General features: G+C 36.7%; 1 protein-coding gene across 3 annotated transcripts in view; it reads right to left on the bottom strand.

Annotated features, from left to right (window-relative positions):
• WDR7 (WD repeat domain 7) overlaps positions 1 to 15,812 on the bottom strand; it is a 364,708-nt gene that overhangs the window by 85,806 nt on the left and 263,090 nt on the right. For all 3 annotated transcript variants that reach the window (XM_068562633.1, XM_068562635.1, XM_068562634.1), the window contains 3 exons: positions 14,909 to 15,026; positions 12,429 to 12,578; positions 11,751 to 11,833 (listed from right to left, as the gene is read on the bottom strand). In XM_068562633.1, coding sequence (XP_068418734.1) covers positions 11,751 to 11,833; positions 12,429 to 12,578; positions 14,909 to 15,026 — 351 coding nt within the window. The remainder of the gene's footprint in view (positions 1 to 11,750; positions 11,834 to 12,428; positions 12,579 to 14,908; positions 15,027 to 15,812) is intronic.

Genomic DNA, 15,812 nt, shown 5'->3' with positions numbered 1-15,812 from the left:
TATACACAAAAATTCTTCAGGGTCTTCAATTTTTAAGGGGTTCTGAGACCAAAAGTTTGAGAACCACTACACTCAAGATTGAAAAACATTTGGTAATCAAAAAGTTGTTTGTAGGGACCTCCCTGGGGGTGCAGTTGTCAAGAATCCACCTGCCAATGCAGGGGACACAGGTTCGATCCCTCATCTGGGAAGATCCCACATGCCGCGGAGCAACAAAGCCCGTGTGCCACAACTACTGAACCTGTGCTCTAGAGCCCGCAAGCCACAACTACTGAGCCCACATGCCACAACTACTGAAGCCTGCGCTCCTAGAGCCCGTGCTCCTCAACAAGAGAAGCCACCACAATGAGAAGCCTGCGCGTCGCAACGAAGAGGAGCCCCCGCTTGCAGCAACGAAGACCCAATGCAGCCAAAAAAAAAAAGTTGTTTGTAACCAGGGGGAGAGAGAGAGATTAGCAAAATAGTGGGGGCAAAGACCAGATGACAGTAGATCAAAGGGGCAGGAGAGGTGACAAAATGGACAGAGCGCAGGCTCTTCTTCCTGGGGAAGGAGAGATGAGAGAGGCTGGACAGTGGAGAGAGGAGACACAGAGTGAAAGAAGGGTTTCAAATGAGAGATAATAGCACATGTTTCCAGACAGAGGAAGAGAAGTTGAGAATAAAAGTGAGAGAAGAGGGGACCTCCCTGGTGGTCCAGTGGTTAAAACTTTGCCTTCCAATGCAGGGGGTGTGGGTTTGATCTATGGTCAGGGAGCTAAGATCTCACATGCCTCACGGCCAAAAAACCAAAACATAAAACAGAAGCAATATTGTAACAAATGCAATGAAGACTTTAAGAGAAAATGGTCCACATCAAAAAAAGTCTTTAAAAAAAAACTGAGAGAAGGATTATCTAAGGAGCAAGGTCCAAGAGGAGTTGAGAGAGGATGGGAAAGGAAGGATGAAGTAAGGAAGAGGCCTGGGCCTGGAACTCAACAACAGCCATCTCATCCTCTGCTGAGATGGAGCAACTGTGTCACGCGGGTGCCTGTGCAGCAGGTGCACACCCCGCCCTGCAGAATACAGAGCAGGTGTGAGATCCGTTCAGTCAAACTGGGCTTCACTTTCATCTGATCGCCAGCACAAGAATGCTCGTAAGTTTGTCTGTTTGTCAAATGAAGGCTAGAGGTGGGTAATTTATAACGTGAGGTCCTTTGTAGATTCCAAATTCTACAACTTGTAATTCTATAAAAATAATGCAGCAAGGTCACCGCTTAAGTGAAATAACTGGTACCATTTATTATGACGAAATTAAGGACTAAACACATGAAGCAGCATAGCTGGTATCATTATTCAACCACGGTTATTGGGTGCCTATATTGAGTGTTCAGATTTTCTAAGCTAAAAACTGGGACAGAGCTCAACAAAGGATTTCTTCTGAATCTATGAATTTATTTGACAAGTCTTTAATAGGCATAAAATCAAATCACTCAGTTGTATATCAAATAAATTGCCTCCACTTAAAGGAATAAAAATGCATGATAAAAGGATCTATGTGAGAATTCTGGGGTATATGGCTTTTGGCCAGATGAAGCCCTCTACCACTTGCTATGGGGAACAATAAAAGAAATGGATGCAAAAACCCCTTTCTTCAAGCTACTCATAATGTGCATAATTGAGGAGGTGTAAGTGACTAAAAATCACATGCAGAGGCGTATCTAATCTTTGCTATGAAAAAATCCTAAAACCTCTTACTCTCCAAATATAATCATATTTTCCCATCAACTTACAATTTTATTAAAAAATCTCTAATCCTTTATTTGTTATGTATTATCTCACTACTAGCCCTCAAGAACATAATAAAATTGCCTTAAATTTAAAAATTATATTTTAATTTCATTATATTTCCAGAGGTACTTTATCTTCCTTTCTAACTGAGCTTTGATAGCCAGTAGTTTATGAGAGCTTAAATTTTTCTATTCTGAGATTAGTAAAGAATATTTTTTGTACAGCAGAAATTAACACAACATTGTAAATCAACTATACTTCAATTTTAGAAGAACACTTTTGCAAAATGAATAACAAACCCCTAAAGTATTCATTTCAGAACAAGTATATATCATACTTGTGTGTGTGCTATACTGCTTTTCTCTTAGTTTAGTAACACCTGTGCATTTCTACACTTTTATATTTTGTGCTACTGCATCAAATATAGTAGTGTAAAATGAGACAGTGTTTATATGGTGACCAAAAGAGAAATAATTAATCAAACTGAGTCAAGCATGGCATGCTCCATGCTGATTGGTCTGTATATGAGGGTCTTCACAAGGATATTCAAGTTCAGTAACACAGCAACTGATAACTAAATTTTAACAATGAATTCTGAGGAAACTTCAGTGATGTTTACCCTTCCAAACCTCGAAAAAAGTTAGTTCTACTTTCTTAGTGTCTAGGATATTTTTAACTGAGGATGCTGTATTATTTATAGTCTCGGCAATTAAACGTAAATGACTCAGAACCCTCTGTACTTCTGCCTCTAACAATAATCATCTAGAGAGCTGGATGATGCTTTTTGGAAGATCACCTAGGACAGCGGTCCCCAACCTTTTTAGTACCAGGGACCAGTTTCTTGGAAGACAATTTTTCTATGGACTGGGGCAGGGGTGGGGGGTGGGGAAGGATGGTTTTGGGATGATTCAAGCGCATTGATTTATTTTTTTTAACATCTTTATTGAAATATAATTGCTTTACAATGTTGTGTTAATTTCTGCTGTATAACAAGGTGAATCAGCTATACGTATACATATATCCCCATATCCCCTCCCTCTTGCGTCTCCCTCCCACCCTCCTTATCCCACCCCTCTAGGTGGTCAAAAAGCACGGAGCTGATCTCCTTGTGCTATGAAGCGCATTGATTTATTATGGTGTCTCTGAAGTCAAACCTCTCTGCTAATGATAATAATCTGTATTTGCAGCCGCTCCCCGGTGCTAGCATCACTGCCTCAGCTCCACCTCAGATCATCAGGCATTAGATTCTCATAAGGAGTGCACAACCTAGATCCCAGATATGTGCAGTTCACAGTAGGGTTCGCGCTCCTATGAGAATCTAATGGAGCTGCTGATCTAACAGGAGGCAGAGCTCAGGCAGTACTGCGAGCAATAGGGAGATTGCTTCATCTGTATTTACATCTGGCTGTAAATACAGATAAAGCTTCACTTGCTCACCTGCTGCTCACCTCCTGCTGTGCGGCCCAGATCCTAACAGGCCAGCCACAGACCAGTACTGGTCCATGGCCCGGGGGTTGGGGACCCCTGATCTAGGAGACTGACAAAGGCAAAGCAAAGTGCAATGAGATGGGAGGGAATCTAGAGGAATTCATTTCTTAAATGTTACCTTATTGTACTTCTTAGTCTGCTTATTCATAAACATAAAATTAATTCAATGTTGCAACAATCGTGTTGCTAATATATCTGTGTTCTAGAAAGAATGCATTTTAATTCCTATATAATAAAATAGCTTTATTGGTTACAGTGATGCCAAATCTGGTGATAGAACTATTTTGAATAACTATGTTTTGAAGGATATGTATGCTAGAGTCTCTCACAAGCAATGAAATCTAAGTAATTTTCTTGTATTTTTAATGGATACCACTGTATTTTTAACAATATCCCTGGAACTAAAATGTAAACATTAGGAAATATTTAAATCTGACTATAAAGTTTACACAGCAGTTAAAATTGTAATTTTTAAAATATGGAACCATAAATGGCTCAAAATTGCCAAAGCAATCCTGAGGAAAAAAGAACAAAGCTGGAGGTATAACACTTCCAGACTTCACATTATACTACAGAGCTACAGTAATCAAAACAGCATGGTATTGGCACAAAAACAGACACATAGATCAATGAAACAGAATAAAGAACCCAGAAATAAATCCACACACCTAGGGTCAATTAATCTATGACAAAGGAGGCAAGGATATACTATGGGAAAAGAAAGTCTCTTTGACAAGTGGTACTGGGAAAGCTGGACTGCTACATGTAAATCAATGGAATCAAAACACTTCCTCAAACCATATACAAAAATAAACTCAAAATGGTTTAAAGACCTAAATATAGACAGGACACTATTAAACTCCTAGAAGAAAACATAGGTAAAACATTCTTTGACATAAAATGTAGCGATATTTTCTTAGTCACCCAAGGCAAATGAAATAAAAGCAAAAATAAATAAATGGAACACACTCAAACTTTAAAGCTTTTGCACTGCAAAGGAAGCTATTAACAAAACAAAAAGACAACTTATGGAATGGGACAAAATATTTGCAAATGATGTGACTGAAAAGGAGTCAATATCTGAAATATACAACTCAATATCAAAAAAACAAACAACCCAATTAAAAAATGGACAGAAGACCTACATAGCATTTTTCCAAAGAAGACATACAGATGGCCAACAATACAAATCAAAACCACAATGAGGTATAACCTCACACTGGTCAGAATGGCTATCATCAAAAAGTCTACAAATAATAAATGCTGGAGAGAGTGTGGAGAAAAGGGAACTCTCCTACACTGTTGGTGGGAATGTAATTGGTGCCGCCACTATGGAAAACAGTATGGAGGTTCCTTAAGAAACTAAAAATAGAGCTACCATATGATCCGGCAATTCTACTCCTGGGCATAAATCCAGAAAAAAACAAAAACCTTAATTTGAAAAGATACATGCACCCCAATGTTCACAGCAGCACTATTTACAATAGCCAAGACATGGAAACAACCCAAGTGTCCATCAACAGACAACTGGCTTAAGAAGATGTGATATATATATATATATATATATATATATATATATATATAATTACTTAGCCATAAAAAAGAATGAAATATTGCTACTTGCAGCAACACGGATGGACCTAAAGAATATTATACTTAGTGAAGTAAGTCAAACAGAGAAAGACAAATATCACTTACATGTGTAATATTAAAAATAGTACAAATGAATTTGTATATGAAACAGAAACAGACTCACAGACATGAAAACAAATTTATGGTTACCAAAGGGGAGAGGGAGGGAAGGAGGGACAAATTAGGAATATGGGATTAACAGATACAAACTAATATACATAAAAGAGATAAGCAACAAGGATTTACTGTATAGCGCTGGGAACTATGCCCAATATCTTGTAATAACCTATAATGGAATATAATCTGAAAAAAAAACTGAGTCACTTTGTTGTACACCTGAAATTAACACAATATTGTAAATCAACTACACTTCAATTTTAAAAATTATGTTATTTTTGTATCTTTTACTAAATAAAATATAGACAAATGTCCACAGATACATAAATTACTCCAGGAAGATCTAGGATATTTCAATTAATACAAAGAAGATGTTTTTTAATTTTTAGAAAATAATCATAGTATTATATGTAAAATGATTATCTTTGTTTCCGTGCCTCTGAAATAAAATTATAAACGTGTTATATTTCACATACACATACACATACATATGTACATAAATACATATATATACACATATTACAGAAAGGACTTACGGAAGCTTATAGAACATAATTCAGTAAAAAGATAGAAAAGGAAGATAAGCTTGAGGTGTGATGATGAGATAAAGAGAATAGGAGATGTAAGCCATAACTACTAAAGTCAGGCGGGGAATTCGGTTTTGAGCTGCCCAATGACCAAAGCAAAATGTTTACATTAACTCTGGTTAAGTATAATTAAAAACAAAAAACATATACTCGTTCTTTAGGACAAAACGAACAAAAAATGCCTGTCATCTGGATTTGAAAGAAATGTTTTTATTGAGTCCTTACAGAAGGGACCCTAAACAATGGACATCAGTATGACCCTTACAGTAACTGCACTGTCAACCTTCTTAAGACACTCACATGGCAGGTTCCTCAGTGCTAACTGCAGGCAGAACACTGACAAGGAACCTGGGGAAGGAAACGCTGCAGGAGGTCAGACAATGTGGTCCAAACAGGCAGCCCTCTGATGGTTTAGCTTAATCTAGGGATATAAACTAGAATATGGAGAGGGATAAATGGACCCTGTGTTTTTTAAACTAACTTCTAATTGTTCTGGGTTTTTTCAATGGAGTTTTAGATAAAAGTCAATTAATGAACAGTTTGAAGTTAAGTCTCTGGCAGGCATTCTGTGCTACTGTCTAAGGACAAGTCTTTAAAAATTAACGGTGCATCACTGGAATGCACGAGCTGAAGGGCTGTCTAGATGTTTCCTTGGAAATTCTGAGTTTACTCAATATGTAAACAGAAAGGCATTCGAGGATACAGGCTCTGACATAACAGAACATGGTCACAAAGGACAATGACTCAGGTTTTGTTTTCTTGATTTCGGATTATTAGAGCACTTGTTTTCGAACTTTAGTGTGCATGAGAATCACCAGGCTTCATGATAGTCTGATGCAGTGGCTCTCAGAGGGAGCCTAGAAATCAGGTAATTCTCTTGAAGATAGTCCAGGAACTACACTTAGAGATCGTTATTCCCCAGAGGGCCTAACAGAGAGTGAGCACTTAATACCTGTGTTTAGTGTCCTTAGTTCCCTCAACTAACAGGCACTGAATGTATTTTAACATTGACTTGTGTGAGCTCTTTCCCAAGACATTCTTGAGAGTCGCCAAATCTGTAAAACAACTGAGTCTATAAACTGCATATGGCCGTCCTTCAGTATCTGCGGATGTTCACACCCTTATATAAAAGGCCTTATGACAGTTGGCTGTCCGTTTCCACAGGTCCCACATCGGCAGATTCAACTACCCGCTCCGCAGGTGGAAATTTTTCTGAGGACTCTCAATTCCACGTTGATCTCAGTCCTACAAACAGGTATGTTCCTCTTGAACAACTGCTCTATTTCTATCATCTGAACATTGTGACTTAGGTATTGATGGTCTGCCCCTCTTTGCACACTGGATGCTAAGAAGTTTAGATACAAACATATGGCTCAAGTCTGGCAAGTTATGCATTTCTGCGGTGCTATAACCTCATATTTTAATATCAACAAGTGAGTTTCGGGTCAGTAAGAAGACAGAATTATATCAAATTTTACTGGCATGTATTCTAATCCATTTCTGTTTTCAAGCAGAAGATATTACAAGAAGCTTTAACAACTGATGGAAAAATATCATATGAACAAACTTAGAAAAATCAAACTTTCTGTATCAATCTTTCTTTCTTTCATTGTATTTACAATTTGTAGCTTAAACTTAAATATGTTTTGAGTAACTATGTCAGAGGACAGAGATTTACTTAACAACATACTTCAGTGGATGGATTCACCACTCATTAAATTGTATATTAAGTCATATAATCATTAATAAACCTGAATAAATGAATGAATAAACAAACAAACCTGAATAAACTGACTATTGGTATGTAGCAACATACAATACAGAGGTCAGCCTAAGCTTAAGGCCAAGACTTTCATGACACCAATAAAATGGAAATTTTAAATACAGTCTGAAAAATAACTGCCAAGTTACTAACAGTAAAGGAAAATCTTAGAGAAACTGCCGCGTTCAAGTTTTAAAATTCTGAACCCAGATGCATATCGGAATCGCAAGCCTACTTGTCAAGGTTGAAAAACAAGACAAATCTAAACAACAAGAAAACCAATCTTAGGATCATTCCACATCTGACGATGCTACTTCATCTTGACTCAGAAAATAGTGAAATTTATGTATAACCCAAATGAGAGTACTTTTGAGTTTTAAATGTTCAACGACTTCAGGATACTAGAATAGCTCTTAATTGAATTAATACAACTTTAGATGTGAAGGGCATCTTTGTAACACTGACTAAAATCTATTTAATATTTTGGGAAGTAAAGCAATTTTTTTACATATATGAAAATGATAATAATGCCATCCTGTAGTTTTTATGCATATAAGATTCTTTAAAATAAATATTAACTAATTTCTTACACACATTTTGGGTTTTCACATTATTGTTCAGATGGAGAGACACCCCCCCCCCCGCCCCCCCCAGGAAACTAATATTCTCTGACTACCTAAATCACAAGTATTCTGCTAGGTGCATTGACAAATATCATCTCATTAAAAAAAAACAATACTAAATGAAGTTTTACAGTTTTTTATGACCTACCAACCGTAAGAACTGAATATTGGTATGTAGCAACATTATAGAGGTTAGCCTAAGCTAAAACCCATAGCATCTTTAAGAAAGGGTAAAGGAAAGAAGAAAACAAACAAACAAACAAGAAGTATACAACCTTATATAAAGATTTTAAAAACAAATCTCACCTGACTGGACCACAGATATTCACATCACTGACTTTGACTATTTAGTGAAAGGCATTTATTTATAAGTAGAGGGCAAATAAGTGCTGTAAGGCATGTACAATGGTACGAACATGGCAGGTTTTCAATAAAATAATTTTTACTTCTGTTGATATGTTAATATGTTTCTTGTTGTTCGTTTATCAATCTAGTACAAATCAGCCTAAATAAGTAGCATGGCATCGACCTGTAAAAGTTTGGAGGTCCCATCTAAGCTTAGTGTTCTCTGAAGTCCTCCATGATTTATTATCTGTTCCAACTAACATTTAGTACAAGCTATTATACAGCCTTATATTGTTATTCATCTTTCTACGTCTATGCACTGACTTTTTATGGCTTATATCTTCACAGCTCTAATAATATCGAATACAATTTAATAAGAAGTAGTTAACTACCTCAATTTATAACTATTTGTTATAAATCCTATGTTTCATGAGATTATATTTTATCAACTATGTTCTGGAAAGAGAATTACACGTGTTTGCTTAAACTCTGCTGACTCGCCATTGCTTGCAGAATAATAACCAAATTCCTGTGTATGGAACTCAAAGCCCTATCCTGTGGCACTATGCTAGACTTCCATCCTACCTACATTCCAGCCACTACCACAGAGCATTTGCCAAACTTACTGTATACTTTTGTACCTCCAAACATTGGTCAGTATGATTCTTTCTGCAATTCCAGATGGCACACACTTACTTATTCTGCAAAGCTCACCACATCAACTCTTCGGTGAAGTTTTCCCAGAACCCACCACCACTCCTACCACCACCCCCCAAACCCCTGCGGAGGGCAAATCCTTCTCTCCGTTTGGTAGCCACTTTTATTAAAGTACTTTTCTCCTTTAGTAAAAGGAAATTATTATTATTAGTCTGCCTTCTCCTTTGTGAAACTTTCCAAGACTCCATTATTATTATTATTATTATTCCTCTTCTGTGAACTCTCTAAGCCTCCCATATCCAGAGTTAAGCACTGCATTTACTGCCCAACCCTGTCCCTCGTACGTAATTCTCTCCCAGCACATAACACAGCACCCTGGCGGTACTTATCTTTATAATTACCTGCCCTACACAGATGTAGAGAACAAACGTATGGACACCAAGGGGGGAAAACCGCGGGGGGGTGGGGATGGTGGTGTGCTGAACTGGGCGACTGGGATTGACATGTATACACTGATGTGTATAAAATTGATGACTAATAAGAACCTGCAGTATAAACAAACAAACAAACAAAACAAAACAAAAAATAATTACCTGCCCTATTAGACACTGTGCTCCTTGAGGACATCATCTCATTCATCATTGCACCCCCAGAGCCTAGTCAGCACTTGATACACAGTAGATGTTCAATAAATGTTATTAAATTAATAAACAAAATACAATTGCTTTCTCTCAAATCAGAAAAAAACTGGTACCGAGCATTCCGTTTATAGACACCTGCCTCCTTAGCATTCAAGCAGAAACCTTGCTCTCCAGTGATTAAACAAGAGCAAACCAAAGTGGATGTGCAGAAAGTAAGGTGACTGAAGGGACTGGGGAGAAGTCAGGCTTCCAGCAAGGGCAAAGGTAGGCCCTTTACATGTTGAACAATTCCCTCACGTTAGCTCCAGGAGGGTTATTTACACAGCAGTGACTGCTGTAAGCAATGCTTTGCTAACCTTCAGTAAGATAATCCCTAATGAAACTGCTTCCTCACCTCCATTAAGTGACAGATAAATGTCCATTTTTGCATAGACATTTCCTTAGAGAATAATCGACTGGGAATATAACAACTACATGTATTTTTAACATCAGTTAATTACACAAAAACATTTAATATATATAATTTTTAATAAAAAGAACACAAACAAGAATTAATGTGGCATGATGTTAAAAAATTACCGTACCCTAACATGCTTACTCTATATCACAAGAAAATATCTGTACACATGTATACTACAGCATAATCTTTTTCTATGTGTTCTTGATTTAACTTCTGGATGGCATAAATCAGAAGCAGCAAAATGAAGAGACTAGGATGTAAAATCTACTGTAAATATGACGAAAGATTTGGGAAGACGCAGAGTACAATTAATTCAGCAAATATTTTTGAAATGCCAGGAAATACAAAAGGCATAAAGATGCATAGTGTAACGCCACTGCTTTCAGGAAACTTAGAGTCTGAAATAAAGCCTTCCACTACAATATACTCACAGAACCGAGCAAACATAAGTAAGGATATCACTGAGCTTGTCTTAAAAAGAAAAATGTTATGTAACTATGACTAACTGGTTGCTCTGTTTTCTACAAAAACAATTATCTTCAACAGACTTTAACACTCTTTCTACCGAACACACGGAGGTAAAAAAAATTTTAGGGACCTCCCTGGTGGCGCAGTGTTAAGAATCCACCTGCCAATGCAGGGGACACGGGCTTGAGCCCTGGTACGGGAAGATCCCACATGCTGCGGAGCAACTAAGCCCGTGCGCCACAACCACTGAGCCTGTGCTCTAGAGCCGGCGAGCTACAACTACTGAGCCCGCGTGCCACAACTACTGAAGCCTGGGTGCCTAGAACCTGTGCTCCACGGCAAGAGAAGCCACCGCCAACGAGATGCCCACACACTGCAACGAGAAGCCTGCGCACCGCAACGAAGAGCAGCCCCTGCTCGCCGCAACTAGAGAAAGCCCACGTGCCAGCAACGAGGACCCGACACAGCCAAAAATAAATAAATAAATAAATTTATTTAAAAAAAAAATTTTTTTTAAACAAAATGTATCTCAAGCTATAAACATTCTGAGAGCCAAAAACTACTTAAGAGATTAAAAATAAACATAAGGTGACTACATTTCGACATTTTAAAAATCTTCACTTCATAACAATTAAATGCTATACATATACAAATTATTAGAGTTATACTTCACATATACAACATTGTTTATAAAAGTTTTAACTGTTCTTGACTTCTTTGAACTGCTCTTGGCCTGTTTTCTCAGCGGGAAAACACCTGTATTTAGGACAATATGCAAATGCTGGCCTTTATATCAAAAATAAAATTTACCAGCAAAAAGTTGGCATAAATGTTTCTATTGGCTGAAAAGTATATCTTCCTCCTCTAAGTTATAGCTTCCTAACTCTCCTTTTTGTAATGTAAAAGCTAATTTGAGTAATGGATATAAGAATACAGACACATTTAATAGATGCTATCTCTTACTCATTTTTTCTAGGTTTTGAGAAAACCTCTTCACAACACAATTTCAAATAGTGGTTCTATTATAGTTGTGTTTTTGACTAAATATAAGGTGCTTAAATTGTTTTAGAAAGTAAGCAGATATTAATTCATAATTGGAATTCTAATTGGGCACAACTACTAACTCATCCTGCTCAAAAAATTGTTTTAAATTATTTGTTACTAAAAATTATTTATTTTGCATGCAATTGAAGGCTTCTTTACCTGCAGATGGCTGGGAAACATTCCTGAAGACCTTTCTTTTTAACTAAAGATCCTTCAAGGCAGTACATAATGATGTCCATAACCTTTACAGAAAAGACACAAATCTAAAATTAGTTTCAAATACTTCATTTTCCATAATTTAAATTATTAACTTAGGTCTCATTTGCATTAAAATTCTACATAGTTTGATTGTGATATTTACTTTAAAACTACAGTATATTTACTAAAATTACAGTGTACTTACTTTTATACTATAGGCCATCCTTTCTCTTACCTGTGAAAACCATTTTTTAAAGACAGCACACAGTAAAATAAAGAAACCAGACTTGTTTACTTGAAAGGCAATTCCTATTTATGTACAGGATAGGTAGCTTTTATTCAAGCACACTCTATGTTCTGTTTTACTTATAGTGAAAGATACGGAAGAGACTATAACCTTTAAAAACTACTCTAATACAGCCCATTCCATGTGAATGGTAAATGGATACAGCAATCATTTTGATTTTTGAGGAAATTTAAATAAAGTCTCCAGAAATGATACAAAAGTTCATTCATTTTAGTCATCTCTTTCTTTGTTTTAGAGGTGCTGGAAATAAAGATGCTGATTTATATTACTACACTAGAATATTTAATTTAGCTGTAGATGTACTGATATAATTTAAAACAGAATATTCTTACCTCCACGAGAAGATCCACGACATCCGTGGGCATCTTTTCAATAAGAATTTCAATGACTCTCAGAATCTCCCCTTTAGCTCGGGCAAGAGTTGTGGTGTGCATATTCTGCTGGGATTGGGTGTTTGCTGCAAGAGCAGTATGTCTGTGCACCTAGAAAAATATTTCCATGCTGTAGATATGGTCGACATTTGATAAGACTTTTACATTTCTAGCCACTGGTTTTTCACTTACTAATACAACAGAAAAAAAAATCAACAAAAACAAATGTCTTGGGGTGGGTCAGGAAACACTTTTAATTACAAAGAAAGTACTTAGTACAATAAACACTCAGTATGTATTCCCTAATAGAATTCTAGTTCTTGGGCATTCTATGAGACTTTAATACAATATCACCATGACATTTTTAAAAAGGGACAAACGGAAGGTTTGTGAATCTTGCATATTCGGCATTGAGGTGGGTAGCAGTTAGGAGACACCAGCGCGTATAAGACATGATTCTTGTTCTCAAGTAATAATGGTAAATGATGCTTACATAGCACTTACTGTGTCCCAGGCGCCATTCTAGGTGCTTTATAATCAAGTTGGGAAATTTTAAAAAAACATACCTCCAAAAATAATGAACACTGTGTAAACACAGCTGACCCTTGAACAATGCTGGGAGTTAGGGGCGCCAACCCTCCACAGAGTTGAAAATCCGTGTACAACTTACAGTCGGCCCTCTGTGCCCAAGGATTCAACCATCCACAAGAATGTTCAGTCCTGTAGTATTTACTACTGAAAAAAATTCACATATAAGTGGACCTGCGCAGTTCAAACCCATGTTGTTCAAGGGTCAACTGTAATGTAAGTTCAGTGTGATTTTTCTTCCTTGTACAAATTGTTAAGTCTTAACAGTTCAGAGGAGAAACAGCATTAACAGGCCCTGGGCCAGCCATGCAGGAGTGGGCATGGGGATGGGGTTAGGGAGAGCTGTCATGGTGAGAAATACTGCAGTATTTTACTCTAAACCTCTAAGTGAAGTGGAAAACTTGTTTTTAAAAGGTAATAAATGTGGACTATTACATTAAAATATTAGTTAGAACACTAAGAATGTGGGAATCATTGGCAATTAGTTAGACCATTAACATTAAAATATTTAAAAATTACCTTTCTAGTCAAATGCTGGAGTAGAACAAACCCCAAGCATGGCTATTCTAAGAGTTCATTTAAAAATACTCATATGTAAATGGTGAAAATTAAGTTCAAAAACACAATTAATATAAAATACTTGTTTACTCTCTTTAAAGAGGCAATTTAATGCCTGGCCTTTATAAGACCTGTATCTGTATCAGACTGATGTAAGGCTTATTCAGTATATTCAATATTAGTATCTCTGCATATTCCACTGATATGAAAAACTGGTAAAAAAAAATCCCACGTCTAATAAATCTGTTCATTTATACATACATACACTTTATACAAATATATACTATCTATAAAATATAGACATATAACATACATGTGTATATTTTAAACACAGTGGACTTTCACTGCACCACTATGCACTGTTAGAAAAATAAAGCCCCTTAGTCTGCAAATCTATTTTAGGTGTGAATTCAAAGTCCCACTGCCTCATATAAACCCATACAATCTGCTATTAGGCCCTTCTTTCCTCCCTTCTAGCTACATTCACGTCACAAATATTTGCTGCATGCCTATTAAGGATGGCTCTGGGGCAGACATAGGCCCAGTAGGTTGTAGGTTATCAGGGCAGACTCCGAGGTATTTATTTAGTATTTTAAAAATTCATCTTAGCTACAGGAAAAACAACTCAGGTAGAGCCCATACCCCACGGACACCGAGTCTGCACATTATTCATGCTAAAATGGAACAAACCTTTAAAGAAAATTTAGGACTTTATCTTCCTTGACTTTTCTCCTACTACTAAGGCCTATAGGAAAGACCTTATAATTGGTTCATTGTTCTTTACTAGTTTTTCAGTTAGATGTGGGCAATTAGAGCACTAAGAATGCGGGAATCAATTGGCATTCAAGTCTTTATCTGTGACATGTAATAGGAAAAACAATTAGCAAGTTTATGACTTACATTTTTGTTTACAGTTGGCGAGCCAGTGTTAAATAAGTTTTGTTTTGATTATAGGTAGATACTTACACTTGTAAAATGTGGATACCTTTAATATATTTTAATTTGAACAAGCCTGCTGTATTTCAGATTGAGAAATTACTGTAAATACAAATATTTACAAGTGAATTAACGTTGAGAACAGAAATGACTACAAAAGCACAAGTAATGAATGCACCTCCGTGGAATTCAGTGTGCATGCACACAGGTACATATGTATTCATCCCAGCCCTAAATTATTAACTTGCATTGTTCTAGAACAAACTGTAAGGATTACCGATAGATACGGACCCTCGGCTCACACTATGAGATAATTCCTCTAAATGAGAAGACGGAGCACACTGAGAAGTTCCTCTCACCTCTTTGGCTATAGTCGTGATGAAGGCGGGTGGTCTGGCCGTGGCAATGAGAGATAGGGCATGCCGCGAGGAGCGGGCAGAGTCAGCTGCAGGGCTCAGAGGCAGCCCCATTGTGATGCTAAACAGGGATCAGAAAAAAAGGAAGAAAGAAAAGAAGCATTAGAAATATAGACTGAAAAGATTAGACACAGCTTATAATGTCAGTTCAAGGTCAATGGGAGCACTCAAACAGTTAGAATATAATGGACTTGCAACAATGAGCAGTGATTAGCAGTCAGGGTGTTCTGGCATCAAATACAAAATCGAATAATTAACCGTGAAGATTGAAAACAGTATGTGCATCTGTCCGAAGTGTTAAAAATGCCTTGTTAACAAATTATCAAGAACTAGTACTGAATACATATCACATAGCTCCGAATAAGGCAAGAAAGAATATTGTGCAGAACATTTTCAATTTTTTTTCCTTAAAACAGTTAAAGGTAAAAATTTGTTTATAAGGCCAAGTTAAAAGGCTGTATTTAAGGCCTATATCTGAGAGGAAGGAAAATTCACTCCTGTCCATAAAATTACCAAAGAACTGAAAATCACAAAATTATTTTTAGTTTATATATTACTTTTAGTTTGAAATACCCTCAGTAGCGCTAGTTTACCCTACACTCAATACTTTCAGAACCAATCTACTAATCAGCATTTTCTGCCAGTAGGTATTCAGTATTGTTGCAAAAAACTCTATTAACTGATACTTACTCTCTCTCTATAAAGAACATACACATGACACGGTCCAGGCTATATACAAGAATATGTACATGATGAAATAAATCTTTCTAGACTGTGAGGATGTCCTGATAGGATAGTGCTGCTATATATTCCTTTGCCACTCCTAAAACATAAAAATGATAATATT

This window comes from Eschrichtius robustus, chromosome 14, assembly GCF_028021215.1.
Source record: "Eschrichtius robustus isolate mEscRob2 chromosome 14, mEscRob2.pri, whole genome shotgun sequence".
Taxonomy (NCBI): Eukaryota; Metazoa; Chordata; class Mammalia; order Artiodactyla; family Eschrichtiidae; genus Eschrichtius; species Eschrichtius robustus.
Note: the sequence above shows the minus strand (reverse complement) of the source record. Positions and strands in the feature narration are given on the sequence as shown.